Genomic DNA, 17122 nt, shown 5'->3' on the forward strand with positions numbered 1-17122 from the left:
GGCTAAAATGCATTAAAGGAACCCTCTAGGCAAAACACATACAGGGTCAGATTGTAGATTGGGCAAAAAGGAGCAAATACTGCAACCCTAGGGTCCCAAATTGCTAATTTGACTAGGGACTGTCGCCAATCCTGTTTCTATCATCTAGCAGCTTTTATCACAAGACACAGAAAGATCCCCAGCAAAATTGGGCCTAAGCACTGTAATCTGAGTGTTATGTAGGACTGTCACTTATGCTTTGTATGGTGGTTTTATTATCGCTCCATATTGCATTTTTATTTATGCACAAAACAGCTCTATTGTTTGGGCATTATAGCAGAGGTGTAATTTTCATATTTCATATACAGTTATTGGCACCCTTGAAATTGTTCCAGAAGATGAAGTGTTTCTCCCAGAAAATTATTGCAATTACACATGTTTTATTATACCTTTGTGTCTATTGGAACAACACAAAAAAACAGAGAAAATAAGGCGAATTGAACATAATTTTACACAACACTCCAAAAATGGGCCAGACAAAATTGTTGGCGCCCTCAACTTAATATTTACTGTAGTTGCACAGCCTTTGGAATAAATAACTGCAATCACTACCTATAACCATCAACAAGCTTCTTACACCTCTCAACTGGAATTTTGGGCCACTCTTCATTTTCAAACTGCTCCAGGTCTCTCATAATTGAAGAGTGCCATTACTGTACGTAGTCTGTTTTGGTTTCTTTAGCTAGTCTACCTTCCCTTCCCTCCAAAAGCATGAAGGCACCTTCATATAAAGCTATGCCAAGAGTCCTCAATAAATCTTAATCCAGCCCTGGTGTTATGCCTTCATGTCCTGCCTGGTGGGAGCACACAAGACACAGAAATTTAAGACCCCCAAACACATTAGACAAAAGTCAGCCGACAGCTCTCCGACTTCCACATACAGAGGAACGCTCAACCGAGTGTCCCTGTGTCCTCTACAAGAGGGCCGCTATCAGAGGAGTCTGGCAGAGACTTATTAGTGCGCCAAACAAAAAGTTCAGCTGTTGAAATTCCAAAATCCAGATCCTTCTCTCAGTTACCATGATTGGTTGGGGAAGAAATTATGTCAGCTGCCGATCTTCATTCTCCCTGAAGATGAGCCACCAATAGATGTGTCTCATAATAATAATAATAATTTTATTTATATAGCGCCAACATATTCCGCTGCGCTTTACAACTTATAGAGGGGACTTGTACAGACAATAGACATTACAGCATAACGGAAATCACAGTTCAAAACAGATACCAGGAGGAATGAGGGCCCTGCTCGCAAGCTTACAAACTATGTGAAAAGGGGAGACACGAGAGGTGGATGGTAACAATTGCTTTAGTTATTTGGACCAGCCATAGTCTCATAGACTCAAGCGCTCCTCGAATGTGGAGTAGTCGGAAGAGATAGCTACCATCCAAAGCTTTATTTAGCCGACATTTATCTAATGTCTATGAGACCCAAAGGTCTTGCACTAGGCATAACATTGGAGGGTTCCTTTAAATTAGGAAAGAGTGCTAAAAAGAAAAGCTACAGGGAAAGAGAGGGATGGGGATATAGATCTTATTTTTGTAGGCTGCATTTGATTACACGGAGTGAATCCTCATTTTGAGGGCCAAATTATTTTGTGCTGGTAAATGAAAAAAAAAGCAGTGAAAAAAATAAGTTCTTAGTAATAAGAAAAAGGTGGTATTATACATCATACTGCCAGGCAGGAAATCTCCCAAATCATAGACATATTGTTCTCATAAGTCAGGACTTGCCACATCACTTTTTCTAACTTTCCCCAGAACAAGAGCCCCGCACCGCTGCCTCCTCCGAGCGCTGCCATTGTCCTTAGCCAAAAGCAGCTGCCTGTGAGTCACCCAGCGAGCAGACATCTAACGAATGGAAGGTTTACTGAAGGCGACGTCTCATCTTAATGGGCCGACACCTGGCTGCGACTAAGTCACTTCATACATCAATAAGCGACGTGCTTTTATATCTGCTGATTTATTCTGCAGCCTACGGGGAAAGGATTCCTCTTATTTGTGTGGGTGACTCTTCCCCGATATCTTCCCCTGACAGGTTCTGACAAGCACGAATTGTAAGCGAGCCAGCCAGCGCATACCTAGATTACGTATATTTACTAACAGCGAGCCTCGCTGATGGACACAGTTACAGGTTTTGGAATTCGCCCATTGAAAACATGTGGATTAAGACTGATGAGCCCAACTTCATAGTCTGTCTCCCAGCTGGCACCACATACTGACATGACTAATGAGGTATATATATACAGCACTGTACATGTCACGGTGTACAGGGTAACCTCAACTATTTATGCATTGGAATTGCCAGATGCTGTGATATTTATTGCAAAAGTGTAGAGCAACACAAAAAAAGTTGATAAAGAATGGATGAACAGATGTGCCCTACTTTTTAACATTTGGGAGAATACAAAAATATGCATAAAAATGAAATTACTTTTGTCCCTTAGCAAGCATGCATCTACTTGCATTGGAGCTGTATATATAACAAAGAGGCCTGAAAACCGTACGGCCAAATTCACACATCTATGTGAAAAAATAGAAGCTTTTTTCATTAGTGTACTGGGTCATTTTTCCTCCATTTTTCTGTTTTCACCATCCATGTGTTGTTTGTTTTTCTTTTATGCAAACATAAAAAACACAGATGGAGGTTTGTTAAGCTTCTTCCTGTTAGGGCTTCTTCAGATGTCCATGATCATCCGGTCTTGGAATGCAATGCACGGACTAACCGCGTGTCCACCAAACCAATCCGAGCATGACAGCGGCATATATTTCTATGAGACTGTCATACTCGGTCGGGAGATGCGTGGCCAGTCCGTGCACTATGATCATGATACTATTACAATGGAAATCTGGGATGCTAAGAAAGGAGTCTAGTCCTTCAAAGATTTTCCTGCTGAGCAGCCCTTCCGGCCACCAGATGAAGCCAACCTATTTTCTTGCGAAACGTCACCATTTTAAAATATCACAACAACTCTTTAAGGTGGATGTCTGGTGTATAATATGTATTCATCTATTACCAAAACTGACTATGAAGAGTGTCTTTCTCCATGGAGCGTTTGTATGTCAAGTACCATTTTGGAGAGTTTCACTCGTCTGCCCGCAGGGTCTGTAGTGCCTGTGGGTCTCCTGACCTAAACCTAACGAGTATCCGTAGTTTTAGTTTTATTTCATAAATCAATAGTACACAGGGAAATAAGAAACTTCGTAATATCAGAGAAATTTGCTTCTATCACTGTCAGGATTCATCTTTTACTCTCAATTCACAGGATAAGGGCGCAGTCAGACAGCCATATATTTCCCGTTACTGAGATAGGAGATGATAGTTGGTGGTTTCAAAATTCTGTGGTGGAGGGAAATCTAGAGGCAGATACAGACATAATGTCATGCAAGCCCCAGGAGAGCAGGTGCACCAGAGGGGGGTATAGCACCGGAGATGGCGCTGCAAGAGGACTAAACACTTAAATGTGTTATCCAGGCTTGGGACCCAAGTCGGCACAAACCCTATGTGACAGCAGACTTGTGAATCCTCATAGTGTGCAATGTGTATGCTGTTAGGATTCTACGGTGGCGGCACCCAGAGCAGGCGGTCATGTGAATGCAAGTATATAATTTGCCACAATACGACTAGACGTGCTCAGCCTCGCTCAATTCACTGTTATTGAGTGAAGCCGTGCACATCTAGTCGGCATGTGACATACTTGCTGTCACGCACTAGCAACAGAGAATCCTGACACTGTGCAATGTGAGGATTTACAAGTCTCCAGCCACATATAGTGACTGCAGACTTGAACCCCATGCCGGGACAACCCACAGATTATAACTGAACACTAGAGGTCCCAGAATATCCTGTGATCTCATCCATTAGGGTAAATCCACATTAGGCATTTTTTCAGTGTTTTTTTCTGCAGCAAAACCTGATCTCTTGGCAGGAAAGAAGCAGCAGAAAAAAAGCTTCTTTTTCTTGCGTTTTTTGCTGCGTTTTTGACATGCTAGATTTGTCTCTTCTTCATGCTGATAAAGTTTGGTATTAGAAAAAAAGTCCTATTCTACAGAAACAGGTTTTGGCACGAAAAATGAAGCAAAACCTGATGCCAGCGTGTTTAAGCGTTTTCTCACCACCAATTCATTTCAACCTTTGAAAAACGCTGAAAAAAACTTTGAAAGAAGTGACATGCTCCATTGTGCAAAAAACATGCAAAGCACAAAACAATGATGACAAAAAAACCAAGGTGTGTGCAGGAGATTTCTGAAATCTCATAGGCATAGCTGGTACTGTAAAATGCAGTTGAAAATTTGCATTAAAAAAATGCTGCAAAGTCGCACAGTGTGAACTTAGGCTTATAAGGAACAAATATCACACAACCCATAGCAGGAGTTTGGGAAGGATTTAGTAGACCTACAGACAGCTCAATGTTAGCTTTGGCAGAATTAGCCATCTAGGGCGCTATAGCTGTTGTAAAACCACAACTCCCAGCATGTTCTTCACTTTATATGATGTCATCTTTAATCAGAACAACAATCCAATCCCCGCAGTCTGGCTCATGCAGGAGCCTCCTGGACACACACACAGTAGTCAGCTCTGTCCGGCCACAGGATTGTGCTGTCACACATTTCCAGAGAGGTCTCACCAGTTCTGCTCCCTGGCCGGAGTCCAGCGCACCCAGCGGCTCACATGTGACAGGTACACGATCCCATAATCTCTCTGATGGTGTAATGTTGCACTCAGTCCTCCCCGTGTGTACGGCAGGCTGATCCGGACTTGCCCCACTTTCATCTTTCTTTCTATGAATGTGTACAAGTGTGACGTGCAGAGACATTAAACTGGAGGGTTTCACTGTGCAAACCCCAGAAAAACTGCAGCCACATTCCAAATAAAGAGAATATCCATGGTCCAGACTGGAAAATTGAGTTCTTTACATCTCATGATCAGATATTGCACTTGTGATTATTTCTATATCCAGACTGAATGTAATTCAGAGGTGCTCTGAAAAGGCTCTGTTTACATTACGTGCTTTTTTTCTGCACGTTTTCTGCTCAAAACACACAATAACAAATGATAATTGAATTTTTGCTGCATTTTTTTGGTGAGCTTCCCCCCTTATTAGATGAGTGTTTTTGTGCAGATTTGAAGCAGCGTTTTTAATGTCCGTTCTAGTACAGAAAAGTTTTGATTCTACACTTAAACATGCAACAATTTTTTCCACTTGTGGTTTTTCAGGCTCCTCAGAGAAAAGAAGCACCGAAAACCATACAGTTCGACAGCGCCTTTAAACGCACAGTGGTCAGGAGATTTCATGAAATTGCGCCAGTTACATGCAGATTTTCCGCACAAACCCCCCCCCCACGGCATTTATGTTACATGGGAACACGGCTTTAGAGTCAATCAAAAAGATTTGCAGGACCCTGATCCAGCAGCCATGTCAGTAGTCTGGCACTACCAAACCATGGTCCCGTGAACCTCCTCCTATATGCCGGCATTCCTTGCGCCCCTGCTAATTATTAGCGCAGGCGCAACGTCATTGTTTGCAGCGTGATGCATGCGTGTTAAGATCTATGAGCTGGACATAGATCCCCCAGAGAATCGGCCTCCAGAAATTATTGTAAATGAAAGGTGTGAGACATGTAGATCCAGAGAGCGGACTGTCAGTCATTACATGTCTCACACTGGTAATGCTCCCTGTCATTTACAATTAGCTCTGGAGGTAGATCCTCAGGGAGATCTATGGCCGGCCCACATTGCGAATCTATAACTGCCAGCATGCCCCGGTAGACCCCGACTGTAATGGTCTGCTGGGAGTTGTAGTAGCCGCAGGTTGGAGACCACTGTAATAAGCATGATAAATATTTCTGTACCTTGGCTTTGATTTTGATTAAGGCAATGTCAGCCTTTTCATCCACGTCTATGATCTTGGCGTCATAGGTAGACCCGTCACTGCGCTCCACTTTTAACCTTTGCTTGTTCGTGACCACGTGGGCATTGGTAAGAATCAAGCCATCTTCCGAGACAATGAATCCAGAGCCACTGGCTGCCGGAATTTCCCGGTTTCCAAAGAAAGAAAACCTAAGAACAAGAGATTGGTGGGATATGATTGCAACAGGATGAGAAAAAATTGTATGTAAATTTATAGAAAACATACAATACAAAACATGATATAAACTTTTATTATTTTTTTTTTTTTTTATCTTTTTGAACTAGTAACTAATATCTGATACTTCTGATATTGCGTTATTGTAAGGCTATGTTCCCACGATGAGCTTTTAGCGAGTTTTGGATGTTGAATATTTTCTGCACTATTTTTGCACTTATTAATTAAAATAGATTACTTGCGTTTTTTCGAAAACTCACCAAAAACTCATCGTCTGAACCCAGCCTTAGAATATGACACACGAAGAACCATCTTCCTGAAGACATAGTGGTAATGTTTTATACTGCTGCATTTTCCATATGTTGATGTTTGACGCAATTGTTCAACCAGTTCAAAACCAGGCCATTTACCCCCAAACCTGACCAGGCACATTTTCGAGTTTATTGGTATATACAGTTTATAGAACTATAAAAAATAATTCTCATTCACATATTCAAATAATATTTGCTTCCTTTTTTCATGATACATAGGGGTTTATTTTTACTGTCATATTTTATTGTTATATTTTTTCTTTTTTTTTGGCTGATATGTGGCGACACTGGTGCAAAAATTAGGGAAATCATTTTTTAATGAGCATATAGGACAACAAAAATATATAAAAAAAATCTGTTCCCCATTCTGTAGCAAGCATTTTTATATATAAGGCATGTTTTTTTTTTTTACAGGAGCGGGGCTAGTAACAGCAATTTGGATTGACAGTGTCATTTTTTTTTTCATTAACCTATTTATTTTTTGCATGTTATTTTATTTATTTATTTTTAATTTATTTTACACATTGGTCATAACAGACCTTTGGGGTTGGGGGGTGGCATTTATATATTGAAATATTTTTTCATTTACATTTTATTTACCTTGTTACTGGGGCTGGTATATAGGCCCAGTTGCAGGAGAAATGTATCCTGCTGGATGTTTAGCAGCGCTAACTACCCACATAAATGTAGGTTTCAGCCTAGGAGAGGATTCACATTAGGCCAGGGTTCATACTAGCGTATGGCATCCAATGCGAGATGCTAATGACCCTCGGCTCCTGCTCTGCTGCGAGCGGGAGCCAAGTGTCATGCTACTGTGCTCCGAGCCCCTCGCACAGCTGCAGAGGAGGTGGAGAAATTAATTTCTCCATCTACTCCATTGCTGGCATCGGCATATATCGCACAGCACTCGGATGATATCCAAGTGATGTGCTCTGTGTCACTCGCACCCATAGACTTATATGGGGGAGAGCAAGCCGAGACTCGGCCTAGTCTAGGTGCCAATCTCAGCATGCTTCGATTGTTCTCAGATGCCGATTCAGCATGAGAAAATAATCGCAGATGTGATCTGCCCCATAGATTAACACAGGTCCGAGTGCTATGCCATGTTTTCTCGCATAGCACTCGTCCGTGTTATAGGCTAGTGTGACCCTGGCCTTAGACAGATTCCCAGCAACGAGAATCGCCCTATCGTGGCTGCCGGGTACACATGAATTGGCCAATTTATGCACTAAATATTCTCAATTTTTCCTATTATTTAGAGCAGTAATGCAATTCACATTTCATGTTTTCATGCTACAGAGTGCCACTTTATTTGTTGGTTACATTTTGCAGAGCTGTCGAGGTCTCTTATGAGCCAGTGGCTCCTGCTTCCTCTCTATACACAGTGATCGATTGACCATCAGCGCTTCCTAATACTGTGTAAACAGTGATTACTTAGCACTTTGTATGCAATGACCGAGAAGGCACAGACTGTAATAAACTATATGTGCCTTCTCTATGGGGACTCATGCTGCCTCTGATAGCCGGATCCCCACTTCCGCAGCCACATGATCCTATGCAGTGACATTTCAGTGATGTTTCAGCAAAGGAAAATTTGGCTGGATAGGCCGGACCTGGGGGTGTTAGTGAAGACATGCTGAGCTTACCAGATTCGGGCATGGCTACTGCTGAAGAGGGCTGTGGTCAGCGTAGAACAGTTAGTAGAGTGTTGTGAATTTGCTTTTTGCTCCCTCTAGTGGTTACTAGTTTTTTGACTCTGGTTTTTCTGTCATTCCTTTTATCCGCACCTGGGTCGTTAGTTAGGGGTGTTGCTATATAAGCTCCCTGGACCTTCAGTTCAATGCCTGGCAACGTAGTTATCAGAGCTAGTCTGCTGTGCTCTTGTCTACTGATCCTGGTTCCAGTTATATCAGCTAAGTCTGCCTTTTGCTTTTTGCTATTTGTTTTGGTTTTGTATTTTTGTCCAGCTTGTTCCAAATCTATATCCTGACCTTTGCTGGAAGCTCTAGGGGGCTGGTGTTCTCCCCCCGGACCGTTAGACGGTTCGGGGGTTCTTGAATTTCCAGTGTGGATTTTGATAGGGTTTTTGTTGACCATATAAGTTACCTTTCTTTATTCTGCTATCAGTAAGCGGGCCTCTCTGTGCTAAACCTGGTTCATTTCTGTGTTTGTCATTTCCTCTTACCTCACCGTCATTATTTGTGGGGGGCTTCTATCCAGCTTTGGGGTCCCCTTCTCTGGAAGCAAGAAAGGTCTTTGTTTTCCTCTACTAGGGGTAGCTAGATTCTCCGGCTGGCGCGTGTCATCTAGAATCAACGTAGGAATGATCCCCGGCTACTTCTAGTGTTGGCTGTCATGATCTCTGCAGGCAGAGATCATAGCAAGCCTATAGAGGGACAAGCTCTCGGAAGATGGAACTATACTGACCATGAACTAAGCCTGCCGCGCAACTAGAAATAGCCAGGTAGCATTTCCTATTTATCGCTAGATGCCCAGCTCTGGCCTAAGACCTAAATAGCTAGCAGAGGGAAATATAAGACCTGGCTCACCTCTAGAGAAATATTCCAAAGAAGACAGTAGCCCCCCACATATAATGACGGTGAGTTCAGATGAAACAACAAACGCAGCAGGAAAATAGTCTTAGCAAATTTGAGGTCCGCTTACTAGATAGCAGAAGACAGATAGTATACTTTCATGGTCAGCAGAAAAACACTAACAAAACACCATCCAGAGATTACCTTAAACTCTGGCATTAACTCATAACGCCAGAGTAGCAATCCCTGATCAACGAGAGCTTTCCAGACACAGTAACAAAACTTCAGCTGTGAACTGGAACAAATAGGCAAAACAAAACATGGACAAAAGTCCAACTTATCTAGTAGTAGTCTAGAAGCAGGAACAAGCACTGAGAGGCATCAGATAACATTGTTGACCGGCAAGAAACCACCAGAGAAATGAGCTTAAATAGCGACACCCACTACTGATGGAACCAGGTGAAACAGGAAAGAGGATGACAAGTCCAATTCCACAAGCGGCCACCGGGGGAGCCCAGAATCCAAATTCACAACAGTACCCCCCCCTCAAGGAGGGGGCACCGAACCCTCACCAGATCCACCAGGGCGACCAGGATGAGCCCTATGGAAGGCACGAACAAGATCAGAAGCATGAACATCAGATGCATTGACCCACGAATTATCCTCCTGGCCGTAACCCTTCCAGTTGACCAGATACTGGAGTCTCCGTCTGGAAACACGAGAGTCCAAAATTTTCTCCACAACGTACTCCAACTCACCCTCAACCAACACCGGAGCAGGAGGCTCAACTGAAGGTACCACAGGTACCTCATACCTGCGCAATAACGACCGATGAAAAACGTTATGAATGGAAAAGGACGCAGGGAGGTCCAAACGGAAAGAAACAGGATTAAGAATCTCCAATATTCTATAAGGGCCGATGAACCGAGGTTTAAACTTAGGAGAAGAGACCCTCATAGGGACAAAACGAGAAGACAACCACACCAAATCTCCAACACAAAGCCGAGAACCAACACGACGATGACGGTTGGCAAAACGCTGAGTCTTCTCCTGGGACAACTTCAAATTGTCCATAACCTGCCCCCAGATGTGATGCAATCTCTCCACCACCGCATCCACTCCAGGACAATCCGAGGATTCCACCTGACCGGAGGAAAATCGAGGGTGAAACCCCGAATTACAGAAAAACGGGGACACTAAGGTGGAAGAGCTGGCCCGATTATTGAGGGCGAACTCTGCCAATGGCAAAAAAGCAACCCAATCATCCTGGTCAGCAGAGACAAAACACCTCAGATATGTCTCCAGGGTCTGATTAGTCCGCTCGGTCTGGCCATTAGTCTGAGGGTGAAAAGCAGATGAAAAAGACAAATCTATGCCCATCCTAGCACAGAATGCCCGCCAAAATCTAGACACAAATTGGGTACCTCTGTCAGAAACAATATTCTCAGGAATACCGTGCAATCGGACAACATTCTGAAAAAACAGAGGAACCAACTCAGAAGAAGAAGGCAACTTGGGCAGAGGAACCAAATGGACCATTTTAGAGAAACGGTCACAGACCACCCAGATGACAGACATCTTCTGGGAAACAGGCAGATCTGAAATAAAATCCATCGAGATGTGTGTCCAAGGCCTCTTAGGAATAGGCAAGGGCAACAGCAGTCCGCTAGCCCGAGAACTACAAGACTTGGCCCGAGCACAAACGTCACATGACTGCACAAAGACTCGCACATCTCGTGACAGGGAAGGCCACCAGAAGGATCTTGCCACCAAATCCCTGGTACCAAAAATTCCGGGATGACCTGCCAATGCAGAAGAATGTACCTCAGAGATGACTCTGCTGGTCCAATCATCCGGAACAAACAGTCTATCAGGCGGACAACGATCCGGTCTATCCGCCTGAAACTCTTGCAAGGACCGCCGCAGATCAGGAGAAACGGCCGACAAAATTACTCCCTCCCTAAGGATACCTGTGGGTTCAGAATTACCAGGAGAGTCCGGGTCAAAACTCCTAGAAAGGGCATCTGCCTTAACATTCTTAGAACCCGGTAGGTATGACACCACAAAATTAAAGCGAGAAAAAAATAAAGACCAGCGCGCCTGTCTAGGATTCAGGCGTCTGGCAGTCTCAAGATAAATCAAATTTTTGTGGTCAGTCAATACCACCACCTGATGCCTAGCCCCCTCGAGCCAATGGCGCCACTCCTCAAACGCCCACTTCATGGCCAAAAGCTCCCGATTCCCAACATCATAATTCCGCTCTGCGGGCGAAAATTTGCGAGAAAAGAAGGCACAAGGCCTAATGACGGAGCAGTCGGAACCTTTCTGCGACAACACTGCCCCAGCTCCGATCTCCGAAGCGTCAACCTCAACCTGAAAAGGCAGATTCACATCAGGCTGACGCAACACAGGGGCAGAGGCAAAACGGCGCTTAAGCTCCTGAAAGGCCTCTACAGCATGAGGGGACCAATTAGCAACATCAGCGCCTTGTCTGGTCAAATCAGTCAGTGGTTTAACGACATCCGAAAAACCAGCAATAAATCGGCGGTAAAAGTTGGCAAAGCCCAAAAATCTCTGAAGACCCTTAAGAGAGGAGGGCTGAGTCCAGTCACAAATAGCTTGCACCTTGACGGGATCCATCTCAATGGAAGAGGGAGAAAAAATATACCCCAAAAAGGAAATTTTCTGGACCCCAAAAACGCACTTAGACCCCTTCACACATAAAGAATTAGACCGCAGAACCTGAAAAACTCTCCTGACCTGCTGGACATGAGAGTCCCAGTCATCAGAAAAAATCAGAATATCATCCAGATATATTATCATAAATTTATCCAGAAAATCGCGGAAAATATCATGCATAAAAGACTGGAAAACTGAAGGGGCATTAGAAAGACCAAAAGGCATGACCAAATACTCAAAGTGGCCCTCGGGCGTATTAAATGCGGTCTTCCACTCATCCCCCTGCCTGATCCGCACCAAATTATACGCCCCACGAAGATCAATTTTAGAGAACCACTTAGCACCCTCTATACGAGCAAACAAATCAGTAAGCAATGGCAATGGGTATTGATACTTAACAGTGATCTTATTCAGAAGCCGATAATCAATACATGGTCTCAAAGAGCCGTCTTTTTTTGAGACAAAGAAAAACCCAGCTCCCAAGGGAGAAGAAGATGGACGAATATGTCCCTTTTCCAAAGACTCCTTTATATATTCCCGCATAGCAGCATGTTCCGGCACAGACAGATTAAACAAACGACCCTTGGGATATTTACAACCCGGTATCAAATCTATGGCACAATCGCACTCACGGTGCGGAGGTAACGACCCAAGCTTGGGTTCGTCAAAGACGTCTTGATAATCAGAGAGGAACTCAGGGACTTCAGAGGGAATAGACGACGAAATAGAAACCAAAGGTAAGTCCCCATGAATACCCTTACATCCCCAGCTCAACACAGACATTGCTCTCCAGTCCAAGACTGGGTTGTGAGACTGCAACCATGGCAATCCCAGTACCAAATCGTCATGTAAATTATACAGCACCAGGAAACGAATAATCTCCTGGTGATCCGGATTGATACGCATGGTTACTTGTGTCCAGTATTGTGGTTTATTATTAGCCAATGGGGTGGAGTCAATCCCCTTCAGAGGAATAAGAGTCTCCAAAGGCTCTAAATCAAAACCACAACGATTGGCAAAGGACCAATCCATAAGACTCAGAGCGGCGCCAGAGTCAACATAGGCGTCCGTGGCAATGGATGACAAAGAGCAAATCAGGGTTACAGACAAAATAAACTTAGACTGAATGGTGCCAATGGAAACAGACTTATCAAGCTTCTTTGTACGCCTAGAGCATGCTGATATAACATGAGTAGAATCCCCACAATAGAAACACAATCCATTCTTCCGTCTAAAATTCTGTCGCTCGCTCCTGGACAGAATTCTATCACACTGCATACTTTCTGGCGTCTTTTCCATAGACACCGCCAGATGGTGCACCGGTTTGCGCTCCCGCAGACGCCTATCAATCTGAATAGCCATTGTCATGGACTCATTCAGACCTGCAGGCACAGGGAACCCCACCATAACATCCTTAACGGCATCAGAGAGACCTTCTCTGAAAGTTGCCGCCAAGGCGCACTCATTCCACTGAGTAAGCACAGACCATTTACGGAATTTTTGGCAGAAAACTTCAGCTTCGTCTTGCCCCTGAGATAGTGCCATCAAAGTTTTTTCTGCCTGAAGTTCCAAATGAGGTTCCTCATAAAGCAAGCCCAAGGCCAGAAAAAACGCATCCACATCGCGTAACGCAGGATCCCCTGCTGGCAATGAGAAGGCCCAATCTTGAGGGTCACCCCTGAGCAAGGAAATCACAATCCTAACCTGCTGAGCAGGGTCTCCAGCTGAACGAGACCTCAGGGACAAATAAAGCTTACAATTATTTCGGAAATTCTGGAAGCTAGCTCTATTCCCTGTGAAGAACTCCGGCAAAGGAATTCTCGGCTCAGATACCGGAGCATGTACCACAAAATCTTGTAAATTTTGTACTTTCGTGATGAGATTATTCAAACCCGCAGTTACACTCTGGAGATCCATTATTGTCAGGTGCACACAGAGCCATACAGAGATTAGGAGGAGAGAGAGAAAAAAGACTGCAGCAAGGCAGACTGGAGGAAAAAAAAAAAAAAAAAAAAAATTCCAGCAGACTTCTTATAACTCTCCTTTCTCAACCTGGGTCTTTAACACTTTACTGGCCGGTCAAACTATCATGATCTCTGCAGGCAGAGATCATAGCAAGCCTATAGAGGGACAAGCTCTCGGAAGATGGAACTATACTGACCATGAACTAAGCCTGCCGCGCAACTAGAAATAGCCAGGTAGCATTTCCTATTTATCGCTAGATGCCCAGCTCTGGCCTAAGACCTAAATAGCTAGCAGAGGGAAATATAAGACCTGGCTCACCTCTAGAGAAATATTCCAAAGAAGACAGTAGCCCCCCACATATAATGACGGTGAGTTCAGATGAAACAACAAACGCAGCAGGAAAATAGTCTTAGCAAATTTGAGGTCCGCTTACTAGATAGCAGAAGACAGATAGTATACTTTCATGGTCAGCAGAAAAACACTAACAAAACACCATCCAGAGATTACCTTAAACTCTGGCATTAACTCATAACGCCAGAGTAGCAATCCCTGATCAACGAGAGCTTTCCAGACACAGTAACAAAACTTCAGCTGTGAACTGGAACAAATAGGCAAAACAAAACATGGACAAAAGTCCAACTTATCTAGTAGTAGTCTAGAAGCAGGAACAAGCACTGAGAGGCATCAGATAACATTGTTGACCGGCAAGAAACCACCAGAGAAATGAGCTTAAATAGCGACACCCACTACTGATGGAACCAGGTGAAACAGGAAAGAGGATGACAAGTCCAATTCCACAAGCGGCCACCGGGGGAGCCCAGAATCCAAATTCACAACAGTTGGCGTTAGGAGTAGATATATGGTCAACCCAGTTACCACTGCCCTATGAGCTGGATTTTTGTATTCTGCAGACTTCCACGTTCCTCTGAGACCCTCGCCATTGGGGTCATAACAGTTTGCCAGGCCAGTATTAAATGTTTAATGCATTGCAGAAGAGGGATTATAAGAAAGAAGATTCTGAGTTTTTTTTTTCTCCTTCCCCTTTACCTCAGAGTGGCTATGCTTGCTGCAGACATGAATGTCCAGACCTTGATTACAAGTGTGGACCAGCTGGCTACTCGTGTGCAGGGCATACAAGACTATGTTATCAGAAATCCTAGGTCAGAACCTAAAATACCGATTCCTGAACTGTTTTCCGGAGACAGGTTTAAGTTTAGGAATTTCGTGAATAATTGTAAATTGTTTTTGTCCCTGAGACCCTGTTCATCAGGAGATTCTGCTCAGCAAGTAAAAATTGTTATTTCGTTCTTACGGGGCGACCCTCAGGATTGGGCTTTTTCGCTGGCGCCAGGAGATCCGGCATTGGCTGATCTTGATGCGTTTTTTCTGGCGCTCGGTTTACTTTATGAGGAACCCAATCTTGAGATTCAGGCAGAAAAGGCCTTGCTGTCTATGTCTCAGGGGCAGGACGAGGCTGAAGTGTATTGCCAAAAATTTCGGAAATGGTCCGTGCTGACACATTGGAACGAGTGTGCACTGGCCGCTAATTTTAGAAATGGCCTTTCTGAAGCCATTAAGAATGTTATGGTGGGTTTTCCCATTCCCACAGGTCTGAATGATACTATGGCACTGGCTATTCAAATTGACCGGCGGTTGCGGGAGCGCAAAACCGCAAATTCCCTCATGGTGTTGTCTGAACAGACACCTAATTCGGTGCAATGTGATAGAAAAACCGCAAATTCCCTCATGGTGTTGTCTGAACAGACACCTGATTTAATGCAATGTGATAGAATCCTGACTAGAAATGAGCGGAAAATTCATAGACGCCGGAATGGCTTGTGCTACTACTGTGGTGATTCTACACATGTTATCTCAGCATGCTCTAAACGTATAGCTAAGGTTGTTAGTCCTGTCACCGTTGGTAATTTGCAACCTAAATTTATTCTGTCTGTAACTTTGATTTGCTCACTGTCATCTTATCCTGTCATGGCGTTTGTAGATTCAGGTGCTGCCCTGAGTCTCATGGATCTCTCATTTGCTAAGCGCTGTGGATTTACTCTTGAACCATTAGAAAATCCTATTCCTCTTAGGGGTATTGATGCTACACCATTGGCAGCAAATAAACCGCAGTATTGGACTCAGGTTACCATGTGCATGACTCCTGAACACCGCGAGGTGATACGTTTCCTGGTTTTACATAAAATGCATGATTTGGTCGTTTTAGGGCTGCCATGGTTACAGACCCATAATCCAGTCCTGGACTGGAAGGCTATGTCAGTCTCTAGTTGGGGCTGTCGTGGTATTCATGAGGATTCCCTGCCTGTGTCTATTGCTTCTTCTACGCCTTCGGAAGTTCCGGAGTATTTGTCTGATTATCAGGATGTCTTCAGTGAGTCTGAGTCCAGTGCACTGCCTCCTCATAGGGACTGTGACTGTGCTATAGATTTGATCCCAGGCAGTAAATTTCCTAAGGGAAGACTGTTTAATCTGTCGGTACCTGAACATACCGCTATGCGTTCATATATCAAGGAGTCTCTGGAAAAAGGACATATTCGTCCGTCTTCTTCCCCTCTTGGTGCGGGATTCTTTTTTGTGGCAAAAAAGGACGGATCTTTGAGACCTTGTATTGATTATCGGCTTTTAAATAAGATCACTGTCAAATTTCAGTATCCTTTACCGCTGTTGTCTGACTTGTTTGCCCGGATTAAGGGTGCCAAGTGGTTCACCAAGATAGACCTTCGTGGTGCGTACAACCTTGTGCGCATTAAGCAAGGTGATGAATGGAAAACCGCATTCAATACGCCCGAAGGTCATTTTGAGTACTTGGTGATGCCTTTTGGGCTCTCCAATGCGCCTTCAGTTTTTCAGTCCTTTATGCATGACATTTTCCGGAAGTATCTGGATAAATTTTTGATTGTTTATCTGGATGATATTTTGGTTTTTTCTGATAATTGGGATTCGCATGTGGAGCAGGTCAGGTTGGTCTTTAAAATTTTGCGTGAAAATTCTTTGTTTGTCAAGGGCTCAAAGTGTCTCTTTGGTGTACAGAAGGTTCCCTTTTTGGGGTTCATTTTTTCCCCTTCTGCTGTGGAGATGGACCCAGTCAAGGTCCGAGCTATTCTTGATTGGACTCAGCCCTCGTCAGTTAAGAGTCTTCAGAAGTTCTTGGGCTTCGCTAACTTCTACCGTCGTTTTATCGCTAATTTTTCTAGCATTGTGAAACCTTTGACGGATATGACCAAGAAGGGCTCCGATGTAGCTAACTGGGCTCCTGCTGCCGTGGAGGCTTTCCAGGAGTTGAAACGCCGGTTTACTTCGGCGCCTGTTTTGTGCCAGCCTGACGTCTCACTTCCCTTTCAGGTTGAGGTGGATGCTTCGGAGATTGGGGCAGGGGCCGTTTTGTCGCAGAGAGGCCCTGGTTGCTCTGTTATGAAGCCTTGTGCCTTTTTCTCTAGGAAATTTTCGCCTGCCGAGCGAAATTATGATGTGGGCAATCGGGAGTTGTTGGCCA

The 17122-nt window shown here is 44.1% G+C and overlaps 1 protein-coding gene across 2 annotated transcripts in view; it reads right to left on the reverse strand.

The window, feature by feature from the left end:
- The window catches only part of HTRA1 (HtrA serine peptidase 1), a 47847-nt gene that overhangs the window by 15509 nt on the left and 15216 nt on the right, over positions 1-17122 (reverse strand). For both annotated transcript variants that reach the window (XM_077258693.1, XM_077258694.1), the window contains one exon: positions 5890-6097. In XM_077258693.1, coding sequence (XP_077114808.1) covers positions 5890-6097 — 208 coding nt within the window. The remainder of the gene's footprint in view (positions 1-5889; positions 6098-17122) is intronic.

This window comes from Ranitomeya variabilis, chromosome 4, assembly GCF_051348905.1.
Source record: "Ranitomeya variabilis isolate aRanVar5 chromosome 4, aRanVar5.hap1, whole genome shotgun sequence".
NCBI lineage: Eukaryota > Metazoa > Chordata > Amphibia > Anura > Dendrobatidae > Ranitomeya > Ranitomeya variabilis.